The sequence below is a fragment of the Vigna unguiculata genome, chromosome 8, assembly GCF_037176805.1.
Source record: "Vigna unguiculata cultivar grain cowpea cultivar isolate G323 ecotype 2 chromosome 8, ASM3717680v1, whole genome shotgun sequence".
Lineage (NCBI taxonomy): Eukaryota > Viridiplantae > Streptophyta > Magnoliopsida > Fabales > Fabaceae > Vigna > Vigna unguiculata.
Window position 1 is genome coordinate 36,925,027 of NC_140799.1, and position 21,166 is coordinate 36,946,192.

Sequence of the window (21,166 nt, forward strand, 5' to 3'; positions counted from 1 at the left end):
ATACCAAAGTGGGGTCTTGGAATTCTATCATGAAAGTTGCAGTGCGTATGTGTTCTTTGAGTGGCCATGTATATAAATTCTTCCTTTTATTTTAGCCGCGGGTCCCAGTGGTGGTTAATATGCATTAAGTGTAATATGGTATCTTGATATGTGTGTTGTTTATAACCTTTGAAATGCCTAATAAACAATAACATATATTGTTTTATGTGATGAGTTACGGGAAATCAAGTTTAAATTCATGGTCCGCTTTAATTAACATTTATATTATAGATATTAATATAATGGTAAGAAAACTATGATTGGTTGTTTTGTTTTAACTCATATGTACAATGTATATTATTAACCAAAAATTCAAGTGATGTAATGGGTTTAAATTTATGAATGTATAAGTGGTTGTTCATGTTATGAATATGATCTATGAGGTGCGATAGGAATTTAATGGAAGTGCTTATATTTTCTATTGGGTGTTTTACGGTTGCACATGATGATTGGAGTATGCCGGAATCTAGTACAACCAGTATGCCAGAATCTAGTACAACCAGTCAATTTATGCTACTAGAGTAGTGTCTAGTGGTGTGGGTTGGACCGCCAGGCGGTCTACAGGCACCGCCAGGCAATAGTGCATGGGCATGGATCCATTGCAGATGGATTTGCATGGATGGGTTTGATAGCTTCGTCCGGGATATGTTGGATTAGTTACGAGCGGGGAGGTTCGTAACAGAGATTTGAGATGCGTGATTGATGCGGGCGGGGAGGTCCGTATCTGTTGTACTCTTGTGTGGGGATACAAGCGGGGAGGTTCGTATGTTCCGTGCTCACACTTGAGGCTACTATGAGCGGGGAGGTTCATAGTAGGTGTTCACGCATGTTGGACTACGATCGGGCAGGTTCGTAGAGTTGGACTACGGGCGAGGAGGTCCGTAGAGTTGGACCACAAGCGGGCAGGTTCGTGGGAGCATGATAATCCCTAAGGACCAAGGCTGTGAATGGATCTTTCTCATATAGGTTATGAGATTGGGGTATAATGTTATAAAAAGGTCGATAAACTAAAATTGACTAAGTTAGATTGGGTGAGGGCCACTTCTTATTATCTTATTATTTGTATAATTTTTCTTTCTCAGCTCACCCTTGCTTGTTTGTGTGTTTGTGTTTGGCGATGATCACGTGACTTGTTACGTGGGAGCAGACGTGAATTCAGGTGATCATGCAAATGCTTAGCGACAGAGCGGGGACCACCGATGGGGAATTTTCTTTATGCTATGCTTTCTTATATTTTGTAATAGACATTACGAGGCTTTATCCAGTATGAAGTTGTAATAAAGAAGAGATAGTATGAACGAATTATGACGAGACAAGTTTTTGAATTTCCCGCGCTTGGGAACTTATTAAAATGTCTGAATTTCTTAAAGTATACTTTGTAAAAATAATTTTTATCTAGTAATATCCATCTGGGGTGTTACAGATTTTATCCGTGAATACCCACTAGCACATATATTTTTGCTATCCCTACGTATGATGATGAGTTAAAAAATAAAAATAATTATAAAAAATTTCGAAACAGTATTCTACATGATAAAAATAAACAAAAAATAAAAATATTAAAAATTAATTAAATGGAAAAAATTTGATAGATCGTTGAATGAGATCGCACATAGACAAAACAAATTTGTAGTTAATTGTATGATAAGATGAAAAAGACCTTAGAGATATAAGAAAAAAAAATTCAAATATCAATGAGAGATAATAAAAATTGTTCTAGCGAAACCAAAAAGTTCTTCAAATGAAACAAATTGAATAGTAATAGAATAAAGAAGATAAGTTTTTTATGTTACATAGTAAATTAAAAGTTTATATTATTGAACACTTAATTTGACAGTATTAAACATTCTCATGAGAAAAGAAAATGTATAATAAATAATTTTTTAAAAAAAGAGTAAAAATATTCAAATGTGAGAAATAAAAAATATTTAATTGATATATGTCATTTGAACATAATTGCACAAAATTGTGATAAATGAATATCTTGGAGATACAAATGAATAAAAAATAGAAAGTGTATAGTGTGTGTATATATATATATATATATATATATATATATATATATATATATATATATATGTGGTTACTTAATAGATTATAATTATTTTAATAATTTAAATGGGACACAGATAAAACGGGAATGAATATTATGGCAGGTATAAAAACAGATGGGATGTACAAATGTGTATATCCTCATTTCCATTCTATACTCAATTGAAAAAGTTAGATATTCTTCGTACTCATACACATATCCAATCTAGAAATTTTTCGTCAAAACAAAGATATATTCGAATAATACCCATGAGACAAATTTATTTGTCATCTTTAAAAAAGAGTTATATAATATATTTGTTCCTTATTAAAAAAAAAATACCTATAATCCTAATTGATCAGTGAACCATTTAAATTTTGATAAAAGTATACTTGAATGTAATATTTCATAAGTATAAATCAAATTATCCATTATTATTTTCTATTACATAGTGTTAACTTTATTAAACATCTATGAATATATTACAAAAACTTTTAAATAGCCCCGAACAGCATGTCATCATACTATATGACATTTTTCTTCGAAACATTTTTTAAATTTTATTCAAACCCCTGCTTAGAGCTAATAATTTATATAAAAAGTATTTAGAGATTTCTTGTCTTTGTACCTCATCACTTGAGTAAACAATATTTCTTAAGCAAATTGACTTGACTTCTACTTCAATAAGCAAAAAGTCACACTTTAAATAAAGATCATTCTTTATATCTTCTTATCATATAAATTCACTTAAATTAATCTTTAAGTTACTTAATGCTTTATTTGAGTAAACTTTTTTATGCACTTAATCAAATCTTTTGTTTCTTATTAAATTTTAATTATTTTATATCAATAAACTGTCAACATTATCACATTTATTATCGCGTGTAAAATCAAAAGTAAAAGAATTCTAAAATACTTTTCTTTTTAAAATTATAGAAGTCCAAAGTACTAGAATACGTGTTAAATATAACATATAATGATAAAAAAAATGTTAGTTATTTAACATATGTTTTAATAAATTCAGACTATACATGATAAAAAATTTGGAACTCGTAAGGATGATTTCTGAAAACATACAGGAACAAAAATGAAAAAGACTAAATTATAAAAATAAAATAATATTTTATTAAGTGTGTTATGTCAATTATTTATTCCACTTAAGTGTGTGAATAAATTGGTAGAAGAATGATCTAGCTTAAACGTGAATTTTTGAGTTTTTTTTCTTTTTATGCAAGAAACAAGAAAAAACAAAGCATGAAAGATACTAGTTCCTAAGATGAACAGCTCCATTACATCAACAAAGCATTGGGGGAGAGTAATATCAAAGGAACATTGTGTGCAAGAAAGAAAAACATCATCATGATTGAACCAAATTTAGCAAGTTTATTTGCACAAAAATTAGCTTCTTTTAGTATATGTTGCAAAGTAACTTTTCAATTTAATAACCCTTTTGAAAAAGTAAATAAGGATGAAAACCTTATAAATTGCCCTTTATTAGCTCCAAATCTATCTTTGAATCAGTTTCACAAACAATTGACCTACTATAATCATTTTTTTCTTACCTTTGGAAGACTATAAGCTTTGAAAAGAGCTCAGTTAAACTTGGAAATCCTGAAATTCGGTTTCAAAGGTGGTACCAAAATATGCTGCCAAATTTTGAAATTTGAGTCATTATTAGTATATAGTTTCATTAAATATTTGGAGAAATAATTTTGACATCCCTAGTAATTCTATTTGGCTTGAACATATTTTCCTTGATGGGAAAATACTTTGATCTATACCAAAAACACTATTATCATTCACTCATACTTTTGTGCTTTTGCTACAATTCGGTTTTCAAGGATTATGGTTTAAAAAAAAACGAAATGATAAAAAAAAAAGTTTAATTTAATTTTTGAGCACATGGCTCTATTGAGCGCAAACATCGACATGTTGTTGAAATCGGTCTTAGTTTACTTGCATATGCTGATCTCCCTCTTAAATATTGGAATTATACTTTTCTCAGTGTTACACACATTATCAATTATCTTCCAACACGTATTTTAAATAATAACACACCACATCATACTTTGTTTCACACAAATTCTGATTACAGTATGTTTCGCATATTTGGTTGTTTATGCTTTCCTTTACTTCGCCCTTTTCAAAACCACAAATTCAATTTCAAATCCTCTGGTTGCCTATTTCTTGGTTATAGCTCTAATAGAAAAGGATACATATGTTTACATCCCTCAGGAAAAATCTACATCTCACGTAATGTTTTGTTTAATGAGCAAATGTTTCCTTATAAGACTACACCCAATCCCTTTGAACCTTCTGATTGTTCGCAACCCGCTACCTCTCTACCACCTTCGCTAATTGTTCTTCCCTCAGAAAAATCTCTTACGCCTCCGCCTCACCCTGACCATTCCAACAACTCCTGTTTATCTTCCACTCCTTTTTCTTCTCCAAACACCATTACTGAGCCAAACACCATTACTGAGCCCAACACAAACACCTCCCTTGATACCTCTAATCCTTCTTCAGCCTCTGCACCTTCTCAAATAGATGACAGTAATGTTCCCTCACCTCCCCCACCTTCAAACATCCATCTAATGAAAACCCGTGCGAAATCTAGTATTTTCAAACCCAAAAGCTTTCAAACCATTGTCACCAATCATGTGCCTACTTCTGTCAAAGCTGCTCTCACAGACTCCAATTGGTATCAAGCTATGAAAGTTGAATTTGATGCTTTATGTGCTAACCATACTTGGACTCTTGTTGATCCCCCACCCGGTTCACATGTTATTGGTTGTAAGTGGATTTTCAAAAATAAATATAATAAAGATGGCTCTCTGGAAAGACGCAAGGCACGTCTAGTGGCTCAAGGCTTTAATCAGGTTGAAGGTTTGGACTTCACTGAGACTTTCAGTCCTGTAGTCAAACCAGCTACTATTCGTATTGTTCTTTCTTTGGCAGTTTCCGCAAAGTGGCCAATTCATCAACTTGACATCAACAATGCTTTTTTGCATGGTGATTTGCAAGAAATTGTATACATGAGTTAACCACCAGGATTTGCATCCAATACTTCGCAGGTCTGTCTTCTGCGTAAAGCTTTGTATGGCCTTAAACAGGCCCCACGTGCGTGGTATCATAAGCTCAACACAACACTTACTCATATGGGTTTTTCATCCTCTATCAGTGATGCTTCATTATTTACACGCTTTCATAAAGATTCTATATTACTAATTTTAATCTATGTTGATGATATTTTGATCACAGGAAACAATGTCACACATATCAAATCTTTGATTTCAACTCTTCACAGTCAGTTTGCTTTGAAAGACCTTGGTTTGCTCAGTTTTTTCCTTGGCATTGAAGCACATTGGTCACCCACAGGGGCTCTTCATCTATCTCAAACAAAATATACTCAACAGATTCTAGATAAAGCAAAAATGCTTGACGCCAAACCACAACCGTCGCCAATGATTTCTTCTTTAAAACTTCTTGCTGATGCTTCAACATCCTTCTCCGATCCCACTCTGTATAGACAAATCGTCGGAGCTCTTCAATATCTTACGTTCACCAGACCTGACATCACCTTCTCTATTAATAAGGTGTTCCAGTTTATGCACAATCCACAACTACATCATTGGCAAGCTGTGAAAAGAATTCTTCGATATATAGCAGGCACTCAGTTCCATGGCATTCGTTTCTCTCCATCCTCTTCAAAATCCTTACAGGCTTTCACTGACGCAGATTGGGATTCTGACCCAGACGACCGTAAGTCAACATCAGGTTACTGTGTTTATTTTGGCAACAACATTGTCTCGTGGTCATCCAAGAAGCAAAAAGTGGTCTCCCGAAGCTCGACCGAAGCAGAATATCGAAGCCTTGCATCCGCAATGACCGATATCTCATGGATACAATCCCTGTTACATGAACTTCATGTTGTTGTTCCCACTCCGATCATACACTATGATAACCTTGGAGCTGTTCTCCTCACAGCCAATCCAATAATGCACTCACGAACAAAGCACTTTGAATTAGATCTTCATTTCATACGTGATAAAGTGAAACACAAACAAGTCTTTGTTCGTCATATCCCAGCGCGGTTCCAAATTGCAGACGCTTTTACTAAACCCATTTCTGGATCTGCTTTTCATGACTTTCGTCAGAAACTCACAATGGTTATTGTCTATCCACCATGAGTTTCTGGGGGATGTTAAGTAGCTTTTGTTAGTTCTGTTATAGTTAGTTTAGTTTTCTGTTATTAGTTGTATAAAACTTACAACCCTTTATATAGGGTTCTCCTCTTTTCTCTTGAATATACAATCACCTCAGAATATTACCGTTCTATTTTTCTTCTTCTCTCATAAGTCTTACAATTTTAATTATAAAATTCATAATGCTTTAATATTTGACGAAGTGATTTTTAGAAATATAAGTAATAAATTATTGACATATAAACTAAATGAATAAATAGTTGGTATGTCTTCTTAGTAGTTTTATCCCTATATTATTAATGGAAAATGTTTATTTTAAGGATCAATGAACATATGATAAAAATAATTTAATGTGAAAAAGATAAATTTGTTGATTGATGAAATGAAATTAGTATTTAAGGTATTAATTTGAAAATTAGTAAAATTTAATCATGGTAAAATTTATTTCTAATAATAAGGTACTTAAATGGATTAGGTATCTTAGAATGCGCTAATGATACTTTTATACTTTTATGGGCTTTATTATATAAATGGTGTTATTTGTGTGTTTAATTATGAAATTGAGCAACTTAAAAAAATGTTATTGATATAAGGAAGTCTTATAGCAAAAATCATATGAACAATTGATGACTTCAGCATATTATTATCCAATTATTCTTTATTCTGGGACTAATTATTTTATTATTATTCAAAAGTGAAATCGTACATGTCGCATGACTTCACTTTTGAATAATAAAAAAATAATTAGTCCCCAAATTAAACTATAATCTAATGATAATACAATGAAATTGTTACTGTTGTCCACGACTTCACTCAATTAGCAGAAGTTGTGCATTGTCCACATGACTTTCATTCATAGTCACTGCACCTGAAGTCATCTATCTTAATCATGGCTTCTTTTCGAACTAAGTCATCCACACCTATGGCGACTTTCATCCCATATCTGTGCAGAAGTCGTGCATTGCCCGCACGATTTCACTCTTGAATAATAACAAAATAGTTAGTCCCCAAATTAAGCAATAATCAGATGATAATGTGTTGTAGTCGTCATTGTTGTCCATGACTTCATCCAATTAGAAGAAGTCATGCATTGCCCACACGACTTTCATTCATACTCGTTGCTCCTGAAGTTGTCTACCTTAATCATGACTTCTTTCCAATCTGAATTCATCCACACCTTTGATAACTTTCATCTTACATATGTGCGAAGTCGTTCATTGCCTGTACAACTTCAATTTTGAATAATAAAAAAATAAATAATTCTTGGATTAAACAAAATCAAATAATAATGTGTTAAAATCGTCATTGTTAACAAAAGTAGACATCTATTCATTTGACTTCTTTTTCATAAAGTTCTATCTTACAAATACGACTTTCCTATATCGATACTTTTTTTTAAAGTTGTACATTTTTGTAATTAAACATTTGAATTATACCATTTGTGTATAAAAGTTATACTTGTTTCAATATAATCACCTGAAAATCTTTGTGTGCGTAAACATGTTTAATTAAGTTTTTTATTTTAGTATACTAAATTAGTTTTAATATTTTAAATATATATAATATAAATTAGTTTTAATATTTTACTCTAGTTATATATTAGACAAAACAGGTCAAGATATGATAGCAAGGAACAATATATATCATGTCAGTTCCTTTACCAAATTCATTAGTCATTATATTATTCATACAAACATATTGAAATGTAAATAACGCCTGAATATTTAAACAGGCCTGGTTATAATAAAATTTCCCTAATTAATAATTTTGGTTTGCCTCTTATCTTAATTAATTGATGGCTCACTATTAGTTAACAACAGGAAAAGACAATACCATAAAAGCTAAATCAAAATACAAAGGGTAGCCAGTATGATTAGAGGTCCACACCTTAATCACATTAGCCACTTAAAAAATTTAAAGTATGCATCCTCAGATATTCTTTTTCACCAATGCTTGTTCTTTAGTGAAAAATCTGCTATTATTTTATAAGAGAAAACAAAAATGCTAATCGTTAAGAATAAAAAGGAGAGGGATGTTTGTCCATTCCCTCACATTTCTTTCGTTAAATAATATCCCATTTTACCAAATACTTTGTGCTTCACATTTTTTCATTTTTCAATTGAAAAAAAGTGTGATATTTTGGGTTTAGTTTCTTCTAATCCAATCAAACATAGCCATGCATCTTCTGATGTAGCCACCGTTACTGCTTTTAAATAATAATATCTTCTAATAGCTACATTGAGATTAATTACTATGTTTCTTTTCTTATAAAATAATTTTATTCACAAGTCCAAGTTCATTTATTAGAAACACAATTTTTAAGTATGTAAAGACTTATAAAAAAAAGTTTATTTAAAGTATTTATTAAAACATTTTTTGAAACATACAACATTAGTCTCTGTCTAAGGCAGACATAGCAGAGACAGCAAGAATTGAAGTAAAACAACAAAGCTTTGTAAAAGTCCCACAGCAAAAGCACAATGGATAAGCCATGCCCTAACCAAACATGTCACAAAACCTGATACAGTATCACATAACCAGTTATCATTTTCTTCACTCAACTACCTACAATTATTGAGCAATTCTCACCATGCTCACCAATCTTATAATATCAAATCATTTTAAATGGCTAAAAGATTAGTGGAATTTTCTTAAAATTTATAATATCTTATAAAAAATGGGATTTTTATTTTTATTTATTTTATTTCAAAATGCCTTTCCCATCCCATCCCATGCCTTCTGTTCTTTCTTTTTCGTCTCCTTTGAACCACTCTTCGTTGTGCGGGTTTTCGGGTGACGTAACTAAAGATTTAATATTTAATTGACTGGTTTTAGACCATTTAAAAATAATATAATTAAACCACCGAAAAAAAAATTAAATGCAGAAAATGAAAATTTGAAGATTATTACACAGTAATAAAGTTGTCGGAAAAATTAAATTGGAAATGTATTTTGCAGATTTTCCCACCTAGATTTTGCAAGAAAAATACTTGTTTAAGGATACAATACAATACAAATATATTTATTGTATGATATAAGCAAATAAAAAAAAAACGAGAGTGTACGTAGATGCAGGAGGAAAAAGTGATTGTTTAAAATTTCAAAGCTACGATCGAGGCGAAACTACAAATGCGGGACCCACCAAACTCTCCTTAGTGAACAACAACCGTAGCATCAGAGCCAGTGGCAGCGCAACCATAAACACACACACACACTTGACATCATAGGAAACTGTTGGTCCCTTACCTGTGCTCAGCACCGCAATCTTCAGCTGTCTTGTTTCATATAAATTCAGCGCTAGTTACAGTTGTTATAACTACTATAACTGCAACTATAACCAAGCTTTAGATTCTGATTCATTTAATTATCATAAATTGAAAAGAGATTCACGCTGGCGGTGAAGAACGTTTCTGCGGCGGCGGCGGCGGAGCAGCTTGGCGTCACGCTGATTTCCGATGAGGAAAACATTGCGGGTGTTGAAATCCCCGACACCGCGCATCAAATTAGCACCGGTGCGTTTCTTCTTTCTTTGCTACGGTCTATACACGCTGCTACTGAATTGGGAATTTACAAGAATGAATGAATTGGGGAATATTTTGCAGATTCATGGTTTCAGGTGGGGTTTGTGCTGACGACGGGCATCAACAGCGCGTATGTGCTTGGGTATTCTGGGACCATCATGGTGCCCTTGGGTTGGGTGTGGGGTGTGATTGGTTTGATTCTCGCCACTGCGATTTCGCTCTACGCCAACTCTCTTATTGCTAGGCTTCATGAATATGGAGGAACAAGGCATATTCGATACAGAGATCTTGCTGGATTTATATATGGTATTTTCTATATATCTGCTTCTGAATAAATCAACACAATCGACCTGCTTTTTGTTATCATCTTTCACTCCTTTTCTTTTTGCAGGGAGAAAAGCTTATTCTCTCACATGGACTCTGCAGTATGTCAATCTTTTCATGATAAATGTTGGCTACATCATTTTGGCTGGTTCCGCTTTGAAGGTAAATGGGAGCAAAATTTGTGTTTCTTTAACCGTGTTGAGACACAAAACACTGCTTTGTTTGATTTTGGGTCAGTTTTACGTGTTTAATTCTGAGTTGAGGAATTGATTCTCAGAAAGAAATAATAAATTGAAGTATTTTTAGGTGATTGAAATAGTACTGTTTAGAATATTTCTGAATCTTTGTTTGTTCACTGATGTGCAGGCTGCTTATGTTCTATTTAGGAATGACGATGGGATGAAGCTTCCTTATTTTATCGCCATAGCTGGATTGGTCTGTGCGATGTTTGCCATTTGTATTCCCCATTTATCGGCTCTTGGAACTTGGCTGGGATTTTCAACAGTCTTGAGCCTGGTGTACATTGTTATAGCATTTGTTCTGTCGATTAAAGATGGTACTAATCTCTCATTCTAATATCTTTTCATTCTCTTTTTACGTTTGATGAACTAAAACCCCCCCTTTGCATCAATAGGTATAAAATCACCACCTCGTGATTATAGTATTGCGGGGACACCGACAAGTAAAATATTCACAACAATTGGAGCATCTGCGAATCTTGTGTTCGCATATAATACAGGAATGCTTCCTGAGATACAGGTAACATGCAAGCTTATAAGTTATACCTGTTGAGTTTTTGTGTGGATTAATAATATATAACCCTTTATTTGGTTGTAATGTAACCCTCACAGGCAACCATCAAGCAGCCAGTTGTGAAGAACATGATGAAAGCTTTGTACTTTCAGTTTACCGTTGGAGTTTTGCCGTTATATATGGTAACATTTGGAGGATACTGGGCTTACGGATCTTCAACACCAACCTATTTGATGGCTGGTGTAAATGGTCCGGTCTGGGCTAAGGCCATGGCCAATATTGCAGCTTTTCTTCAATCAGTCATTGCATTGCATGTAATAGTAACTTTCTAAACTGCGTTTCATGTGCAACTAAATATTGTATTTAAATGGTTTCACTGGCCTAATATAATAATAACCCCTCTTGTGTTTTTGGTAGATATTTGCTAGTCCAATGTACGAGTATTTGGATACGAAACATGGGATCAAAGGGAGTGCTCTGGCTTTTAAGAACTTGTCATTTCGAATCATGGTGAGAGGTGGGTACCTGGCTATAAATACGTTTGTATCAGCTGTGTTGCCATTTCTTGGAGATTTCATGAGCCTGACCGGAGCAATCAGCACCTTTCCCCTTACGTTTATCCTTGCAAATCATATGTACCTGGTGGCACAGAAAAACAAACTAACGTCCATCCAGAAGCTCTGGCATTGGATCAATATTTGTTTCTTTGCGATCATGTCTGCTGCGGCAACTGTTGCAGCACTTAGGCTTATTGCTTTAGACTCCAAAACGTACCATCCTTTTGCAGATATATGATTAGATGCATTATATTGTTTCACTGATTCTGGTCATAGTGTGGGTGGGTTGTGCTTCAAATATGCTTTCGTTCAAAATAACTACTTGCCATCATGTCTCAATGATATATGCAAAGGGTTCTTTTGTCATGTAAGAAAAAAAATTTTAGCATTCTCAAAATCAAATTCAATGTCTAAAAAATATTTTTTTCTTGCTTCCACCCAACATGATAATCCCTTATTCCTATGTTGTCATCACTATATATTATGTACGATTTGTTTGTTAGTACTTACCTATAACAAAGTATGTTAGTTTTTACGTATTTATCTAGTCTATTCCTTTTAAAAATTATAATCTGTCTTTAATAAGCAAATCCTATTTATTTCTTAACTAACTACTTTAAAAAGGTATTCATTTCAAAATTACTTATTTTAAATTTAAACAAATTGACTTGTAAATAGTCTAACAAAATAGCAGTACTAGTTAAATATATTAGATAATTTTATTGACTTTTTTCTTCCAATGTGAACCACAACTACTTACCAAACTGAGGTTTAAACTGATTCAATTTCTTTGAAGATATGGAAATCCCTAAATCGTAGCTTTCTTTTCAACAAAACCTTCTTCGACAACGTGGAGTTTATACTATTTAAATATTTTTAATCACTTGCAAAAAAATTAATATCTAAATAACTTGTAAATTAAGTATTACATATATTTATTTCTCAATCAAATTTGTTAAGTTTACCAGCAACCTAAAATTTTCCTTTTGCTAAATATAAGTTGAACTTCCACTTAATTAGCTTGTGGTAGCAAACAGACTTCTGATTAAAGAATTAACAAACATATTTAGAATAATATATTTTGGCAAAATTAATTTGGACAGTGTAAATTCGGACACATATCAAACAAGAAGCAGTTAAAATCAATCTGAATTTATACAAGGAAAACTTGCAGAGGGTAACCAATTCTTAAAAATTGAATACAACACCCGCACAATGAACTCATTTTCTGATTCGTATGTCACTATTGCAAACTTGATTTTACGACAACAAATATCCTAAAAAGAACACTTTTAATGTATATTTCTACAATAGAATTTGACCTTTTTTGGGTAGATAATCATTGTCCAATTTTCCTACCTAAGAACATTTTGAAATAATCTGATGATAACTCTTGAACCTGCCATCATAAAGAAACAGAAAACGTGTTAAATGTCATTACAACCAGGGCATATTGTTCAATGAGCACTTAAGAGAAAGGACATAAGAGGCAAGAATTCTTAGCTAGATGTTAAGGAAAAGGTTTGCTCACCACACTTACTCTGCATGTTTAGTACAAACTATTTTTTTAAAATACAAAAGGTTATTTGTTTTATAAAAACTCTTCCGAAACTAACAAAATAAGAAATCACTTGTCCAGTATAAATTGAATCAAACATGCATTTAAAATTATTGACTTCAAAATTAACCAGGGTAAGTTTAAAACTATCCGTTTTGGTTTGGTCTGATGTAAATTCCTTAAGTTAAAAAGGCCACATTAAACTAAGCTCAAAATTAGTAAACTGAAAATGTAAACTAAGCTCACAATCTATAACTAAATTCACTACATATATACTGTATGCATGCGTTGTACTGCAATATCCGTCAAAATGCTTCATCCGTCACGTTTAGAAAAAAACATCTTGTCTGTAATGTCGACATATAATTCACTTTTATATAATTTGTTTATATATAGAACACGAAATTTAAGAAAGTCCAAGGCACTCACACAAACAACAGATATTTGTTGTGATTAAATTTAAACAGTATTTAATAGCAATAAAAACGATGATACATTAGATGCACGTTTAAACCAGACATATCTGTATTGACATCTCACCTTGCTGGCGTCATCCAGAAACTAACTTCACGATAATGCAGATAGAGTTCAGAAGTATAAGAGGAAATCTTAGGTACTGTGTTGCATAAATGAGACCTAAAACCTGGCCTTTGAAAGACTTTGTCTGGCCGGCCGAAAAGTCTGATAAGCCCCATCCTCTAGGTGCAAGAAATCGGTCCTCATTCAGAATTGCTAGTGCATTTGCAAGAAGAAGGAACCCCTCAAGTAATGTCCACAGACCCATTTACCTGCAAAGTAAAGAAAACCAATACAGCTTACAAAAAATTCCAAGTCATTTGCACTAGTCTTTCTTTGTTGTTCACCAATAAACAGAAGTGGAGAATAACAAATGACTACGACAAATAAAAAAGATTGGTGTTGTACAACCCTCAATCCCCTCCAAATGAACTGTCTCAATCTAGAAAAATTCTATAAGGGAGGCTAATTTTAATTCATCTAATCAAATACTGCATCCCTAATATTCTTTAAATTAAGGAGAAATGTTAGAACCTTACTTTTAAAAATCATAATTAGGGTGATTTTTAGTAGGTTGATAATGTAAAAATTTTACAATAACATCCATCAAAATTGAACTCATAATAAATAAGCGTAGGGAATTGCTAGCTTTTTTTCTGAATACAAAAACATGACTAATGAATCACAGAAAAGTGGAAGTTATGATCATATAAAGACTACTTAACGCTTTACAAATCACAGAAAAACTATGCACTGGCAAGTAAGAATGAGGATCAAATTCATTCAAAAGTACTGACTGAGGCAGATAACAGCCAGAAACATAGTATGAAATTATGCATCGGCTACTACAAAACCAGCAGTTCCCTGCATACCTCAAAAAGGTCAATGGTCACTAATGCAACTGATAATTTTTGGAGAAAAAGGAACAATTAACCCTAAGCATGAAACAGCTAGCAGCAATATGTAAGCGTGTTATATGACCAAATCGAAATCTTAAGATTGCCTCGTACTCGGCTAACCATAGAAGTCAAAATAAGGGCTCAAGGAAAAGTAATCGTAACCATTAAATCAAAATGCAGCATGGTATCCGTGAATCTGATTTGGTAAATAATACTCTAGTTGAAAATATGGGGAGAATACAGCAATAGTACAAGGTTGACAATTTTACCTTAGCTGAAGGCTAGAAAATTCTAAATTTTATAGTAATTCTCATTCTCAATCGAGAGTTCAATTGGAAGTATAGAATACGAACACTTCAATGGTAGTGTCTTTTCCGGCTCTATTCTAACCTTCTTTTTATTTGGATGTCAATAATAGTAGACCACAGTACTCACTTCAAAAACATTGGACAATCGGCAGGACCAAGTGATTTTAAAACAGATCAGAGTTCACGGTGACAGAGGAACTCGGATCAGACAACAGACATACAAACTAATTTTAACGAGTGCGAAACCCTAGATCCGCCAACAAATCCAACACCGCAAAGTACATATGACCTAAAAATTTGATTTTCAAAATACAACGAACTAAAGGACCGCCTAAAACTTCGATTGAACAGGGGCACAAAACTGAAGAACAGCAGAATAAGAAATATAAGAAAATGAAAACAAAAATGGAGGACTAGAGAAGGTAACCTGAGAGAGGAGCACGAAGGAAAGTGTTAATGGCGGCGGCGAGGTGGAGGTGAACGGTGAAATCAGAGAAAACAATAAATGCACACCACTATAGAGAAGAACCCAACCTTGCTGAACTCCATCTACTGTGTATCAGATTTTTCTTAAGTTGGATAAATTCCATTTATCTTTTTACCTCTTTTTCTTTCTTTTTCCCATCCTTTTCCTCGATTTTTTTCTTTCTATAAAGAAGTATTGCAATAAAAATCTATAATTATACTTGTATTTTTCCTATGTATTCTTTTAATATATATTATTCTTACGTAAATATAAATGTTTTTATATAATATTAAATATAATATAAGTCATATGTAAGCTAATTATATAAAAAGTAATATATTTATTATTTAATATAATATTTTTTATTTAATAATTACAACTAAAATTAATTTTTACATTTATATGTAATACTTTCATATTAACTTTTAAAATTTAATTTAACCTGTAAGTGAATTTATACTCAATTTTTTTTTGTTATAACATTTTGAATTGTAAATAGAAAAATTATTTAATCAAATTTCATTTTATTAAAATTACCATTTATGTTAAAATTACTCACTATTGTTTCTTTACTTTCTTTCTACATTTACGATTCCATTACTATTTTATTTAAAGGTCATAGATCATCTTAAAAGTTTTTTATGTAGAGAGTAATGTTAAACAGAATTTTCAACTGAATAAGGTCCTTGGAACAATAATCGTCAAAGTAGCACGATTCTAGATAGGGAAGGCTTGTTAATTTATAATAGCGTTTTTAATCCAATGTTTAAATGATAGAGTAAGCATGATTTCTATTTTGTTCTGTTTCAATAAATTAACTGGTATAATTGGGTTGTTGAATATTGAGTAGTGAGGTTGAATTGGAATTTTGAGGGTTGTATGATTGTGTGGACACATGAATTAAGTTAGATATACCATTTTGATTAATTTGTTTGATGTAATACTAGCGAAAACACATACATTATTGTGTTTATGTGTACGTATTTTTTAAATATGTATGATATTATATTAGTAAGTGACGATATTGTAATGTTATTAAGTTAATATACAAAATAAATTTATATTTATTAAAAATAAAGTGAAATGAATGGAGGGAAGATGAGAAAATAACGATTGATTAATCAAGAAAACAAATGAGAGAATATATATAATTTTATAGAAAAACATGTAAAAGTGACTGTTAATTTTTAAAACTTTAACAAATAATTATATTGTAAAGGCTAAATTGAAATTATAAAACATGGATACAAAAGAGAGAATCTCTTTATATTTAGTTATATATATATATATATATATATATATATTAAATGATGGTATTTTTGAATTGGGAAAGGAATAAAATTGTTTACACAGCTCAAAGCGATGATTTGATATATTTGTAGAGTTTTGAAAGTTGTGTAGACTTATTAGGTGATATAGCTAATGATTGGGCAAAAAAATCATTTTGAGATTTCAAAGAGTTAGTGGTCTTACTCGTCGAGCGAGCTTTTGAGAAAAGTTCTTAGAGGTCTAGTTCGTTAGACAAAAATCATTTTATGAAAATTCAAAAAGTGAAAAAAGTGGTTGGTCTTGAGGAGTCTTCTAAAGGTGGTTTGTTAGGTGAGAGACTGTGGTAGCTTAGCAATGATAGATTTTAAGTATGAAATTATATGTTCTAAACTTTGAATTTAAATGGGTGTGTGTATGATTGAGAAGAGTAAAGGTGTTAGGCATAATCTACTTTTTTTACATGGTGAGTGGCAGGGTAAAACTCATAGCATGAGCCATAATTTATTGTAATATATTGTTTAATAGGGGAAATAATGTATTTTAAGGTTATAGATGTGTATTGAACAATGATTTTGTGTACAAGATTACCGTGACTTTATTAACATTAAACTCACGTAGAGGTGAGAGTCGATGAATGTTCTTATGGAAGAGAGATATTAAAAGGATTGTATCTTGCATATGTTATATAAATTTACCATATCATATGAGTGGATAACTTAATTTTTGATATATGTGACTTTGTGTGAATAAGATAGAATGACAAATACAAATATTTCTTACCCTATTTAATATACCAATCTTCTAGAAGTATAATTAAATATTTATGTTATCCAATTGAGTTAGATGAATAGCTAATTGGGTTGCTAATAAAATTGAGCCTTATAAATTGTTAATTATATAGAATTGAGCCTTATAAATTATTAATTATGGAAATTTGATTTTATTTCGAGTGAATGATAGCTTTGAATAAATATTGGTGACAATATCTGAATATATGATATTTTATAAATCATTTTTTTACTTATTTGATTATGATATATTTTGTTGAGATAATATGTTGCACAAGAATAAAAGATGATACAAGTAGGATATGCAACACTAAGGTGTGTTAAAGTAGGACAAATGATATATATAAACATAAAATAATTTGTAAATCCTTAAATGATGTAGATTTTATTTTTTGAAAAAAAATACTTTAAATGAATGATTATAAATAAATAATATATATATATATATATAAATGATAAGTAATATTCTATCTATTAATAAATGTCAATACATCTAAAATATATTTTATTATATAATATATAATTTTGAAAAGATGATTTAGACTTATAATTTTTATATTTAAGAAAATTAAGAAAAAATAGATTCCACAACTAGAAATCTAAGCATAGTAATTAATAAAATTTGTACTTATAAATATACTTACCTTTTTTGCATGTCTCGATTGTTGTATTTTTTATTAGGATTTGATTACGAGGACTTATTATATTTGTTAGTGTATAAAATAATGTTTGATTTTGTGAGATTTAAATAAGTACTTAAACTTTTTATTTATTTTAAAATATATTATACAAAATATTTTTTAATAAATAATAAGAAAATATTAATTGACATGAGTAAACTGGAGCTACTCTAAAACTATTCATTAGTCTATTCCACCTAAGTTAATACACAATTTACAATAGTTGAACATTTGGCTTTGATTACTCCAATAACTAGATTGTTTTGAATATTTACATTGCCATTGTCTCATGCGTGCTCACAGATGCAACCCGGATAAGGGTTTGCAAAAAAGCTTTCTTCCCATTTGGGGTGTCGATGAACTTTTCTACGATGTGGGCCTCCAATTTTATTCGCATGTATACTTTTCACCCTCGATGAAAATTCATCCCAAGAAATCAAACCATTGTCCAGTTGATCAATCAATCTTACAAATCTTTGTCTACAAGCAGAAAGAACCAAATTATATTCACAACAATGATATACTAAATTTCAACGTTAACTATTTTATTTTATTTATTAATTTTCGTTTCTATCTTTGATTATGATTCAATTAATTTTTTATATTTAAAAAGTGCATGAGTGCTTATCAATTAAAAATACTATGTTCACTTTAACAAATCACAAATCACATTAAATACAGTTCACAAAATTTGTCATTTCAAAAATAAGTTAATATCATTGAACGAGAAGAATTGTGTCCATGCATATTTTAATTATGAAAACCTAAGAGAGTCAAAGTTTGAAATAAGAAGGAAAATAAAAATGATGATAAATTTGAAGACAAACATAAATAGTACTTGTCCGGACTAATAGTTTTCCGAAATCCTTGAAATGCTCGATGACCACGAACTGCTTTGGCCATGTGTCCATCATAACTATAAACAAAAACATCACTTTCTACTGCTATGATGTAATCAAGAGCAGCAAGTTGATTATGATGACCCTTAAAAGGTCGAAGCTCTTCTTCTGTGGCCAAAGTGGAGTGTGAGAGCAAGTGGCGATATTTCCTTTGGATGGGTTTCGTTTCCTCTTTTCCATAAATGACACCTGCAGCTATATAAATTTTTGTGTCAAAAGGGTAACCAAGTGCTTCAAGGAACACAGCAACCTCTCTTGGAGTCATGGGGCAACTACCCCGTAAGCGCCTTGATTTGCTATCAATCTCCTTCACCTTCCAATGTCTCACTTGATATCTCATCTTCTTAAGTTCCATAGCTTCTTCTCTTGTCAAGTTGTGGCTACAACCTGTAAAAGCAAGCATGTCCTTTTCATATCTGCAATATCGACACTTTCTTGTGAGACAAAGCTTAATTAATCAAACATGTGTATCCTAAATCAAGTATGTGTTTGAGGGATTAATTACCTTAGGTGAAGAGCAATGTAAGGAGTACTATTGTTTCTAAGTCTGTTTACCAACTTCATTCCAAGCTCTTCAATTGGAGTTGTGAACTTTAGCCCTTCATACATCGCTCTGCAACGTGTTTTTTGGATTGGATTGGCTAAACCATTGTTCACCAACCGAGAATCAGTATGCGTGAATTTTAGCACTTTGTGTTTCTTCAACAATTGCACCATCTCCCCTGCGTAATAACCGGCCTACATGTTTCAAAGTACACAAAAGGTTTATATGAAAACCGTAATAACTATTACATATTTGAAACAAATTTGTCACGATATTACAAAACTGAGCAAATTAAGTCGTCAGAAGTTCACGAAGGACTCAACACGACTTCTTCATAAATATTTGAAAAAGTGATGGCTTTAATGTTAATATTATGTATTGAAGTTGTAGTAAGTCCTAATGTTTCACTTATTTAGAGATATATGAAGAAGTTGTGTAGAATCCTCGTGATCTATAACATTTTTTTACTTGTCATTTTCTTAATATATGGACAAAATGTAAAAGAACTAGAAACTATTTAGGGAGATTATGTGTTATTGCCTTAGACCAAGAAACTGGAGCCTTCATAAATGGCTTAATTTTCGCCAATTCTGGTGGTAGAGAATCCACTATATGAATATCATCTTCCAAAACTTCCATGAAGTTCTTCCAGTTAAAAAGTTGCTTAAATTCACTGTTACAACACAGTTGGAGCACTGCAAAATTAGAGAGGAACATATTTTTGTTATGAAACTCAGGTAAATTAGATTTCACACCTAGTATCCGTCCAGAAGGAATTATGATCTAATGTAGGCAAAACCAAAGTGGCTTTCATGATTTTTGCAATAGCAACCATGTCACTTATCTGCAATTGGGTGGAAAATGTTTTTATATGTATATGATAAGATGTAAGTAAACAATATATAATTTGGAAATAATCAACAAAAGACAAATTTCATACACCAGTTCTCATTTGATTTAACCCTCCATTTGCATGCACCATAAGGTAACCATTTGTCACATTTCCCTTCCCTACACGATAGAAAGTTTTCTAGTTAGAAAGATGAAAAAATATTAATAACTTGTTTTCTAAAATCTTGAGGTTTGTGCTCACGTTTATCATTAGCGGCTCGAGCAATGCATTTGTGGTAGTTATTACTGTTGGGATGCTTCCATATTTTGAGAGTCTAACTAACAGATATCAAAGGAAAACTAACATCACAATCTAATATATAGTAATAATGGTAGACTATTTCAGATGGAAAAAAATGTTGTATACCGGTGACTTTTTTGGTGAGGGTAGATGCTTTACGACATTTGTATGATTAAAAGGGTCAAAATCCAATTGTTCAGAAAACACATTCAACAACACAAACTTTGCAATGACACACATGAAAACCAAAACCATTAACCCCAAAAACATATGACGTCCAAGCTTAAGCTTTAAAACTTTTTGCCAATGTCGTATTTTACGTCGTGTAGAGGACATGCCTCTCATGCCAGAAGACATCAATCCATAGCGTTCTTCTGTGCCTTCTAACATGTTCCTCCTTGTCAACATGGTTCTTCACTACTTGGAAAAAAGACAATAACCGATTATCACAGAGATTAAGGTGAAGGATGCAAAAGGGTTATGAGAAAAAACATGCATTGGTGGAAACTTGGACTTGTGTCATAGACTTTGTTTTCTTCCTTTTTTCCTTTGACGAGGCTTTTCTATAGATAAACGATTAGTTTATATGTCATTGCACCGAAACTCCCGGCGATAGTTTCTCTTTGTTTCAAATGTTTTTAGTTTGTATCCTAATTACTATTGCTATATCGAGTTT

The 21,166-nt window shown here is 31.8% G+C and overlaps 1 protein-coding gene and 2 pseudogenes across 4 annotated transcripts; 1 reads left to right on the top strand and 2 right to left on the bottom strand.

Moving 5' to 3' along the window:
• The first annotated feature begins 9,392 nt into the window (after positions 1-9,392).
• LOC114193282 (proline transporter 1) lies at positions 9,393-11,868 on the top strand. The gene is made up of 7 exons (XM_028083012.2): positions 9,393-9,788; positions 9,879-10,103; positions 10,189-10,283; positions 10,488-10,677; positions 10,756-10,880; positions 10,973-11,188; positions 11,292-11,868. Exons 2-7 carry the CDS (start codon positions 9,956-9,958, stop codon positions 11,667-11,669), a joined length of 1,152 nt encoding a protein of 383 aa, XP_027938813.1. The 5' UTR covers positions 9,393-9,788; positions 9,879-9,955; the 3' UTR covers positions 11,670-11,868.
• A 699-nt stretch (positions 11,869-12,567) lies between these two features.
• Positions 12,568-15,302, bottom strand: LOC114193544 (uncharacterized; annotated as a pseudogene). Of its 2 annotated transcripts, XR_003606279.2 has the most exons (3): positions 15,140-15,302; positions 13,530-13,777; positions 12,568-12,830 (listed from the first exon to the last, which is right to left on the bottom strand). The product of XR_003606279.2 is annotated as an uncharacterized LOC114193544, transcript variant X2 (transcript). The 2 variants fall into 2 exon arrangements; XR_014984056.1 differs by lacking the exon at positions 15,140-15,302 and having other exon boundaries at positions 13,530-13,776.
• A 2,787-nt stretch (positions 15,303-18,089) lies between these two features.
• Positions 18,090-21,028, bottom strand: LOC114193050 (O-fucosyltransferase 19-like; annotated as a pseudogene). The gene is made up of 8 exons (XR_014984283.1): positions 20,617-21,028; positions 20,452-20,524; positions 20,299-20,369; positions 20,114-20,202; positions 19,899-20,031; positions 19,320-19,552; positions 18,754-19,230; positions 18,090-18,395 (listed from the first exon to the last, which is right to left on the bottom strand). The product of XR_014984283.1 is annotated as an O-fucosyltransferase 19-like (transcript).
• Between the last annotated feature and the right edge of the window lie 138 nt (positions 21,029-21,166).

Coding starts and splice junctions, on each gene's coding strand:
- LOC114193282 (XM_028083012.2), top strand. CDS start 9,956: ATGGTGCCCTTGGGTTGGGTGTGGGGTGTGATTGGTTTGATTCTCGCC. Junction 10,284..10,487: donor TGGCTGGTTCCGCTTTGAAG/GTAAATGGGAGC, acceptor ACTGATGTGCAG/GCTGCTTATGTTCTATTTAG. Junction 11,189..11,291: donor AATCAGTCATTGCATTGCAT/GTAATAGTAACT, acceptor TGTTTTTGGTAG/ATATTTGCTAGTCCAATGTA.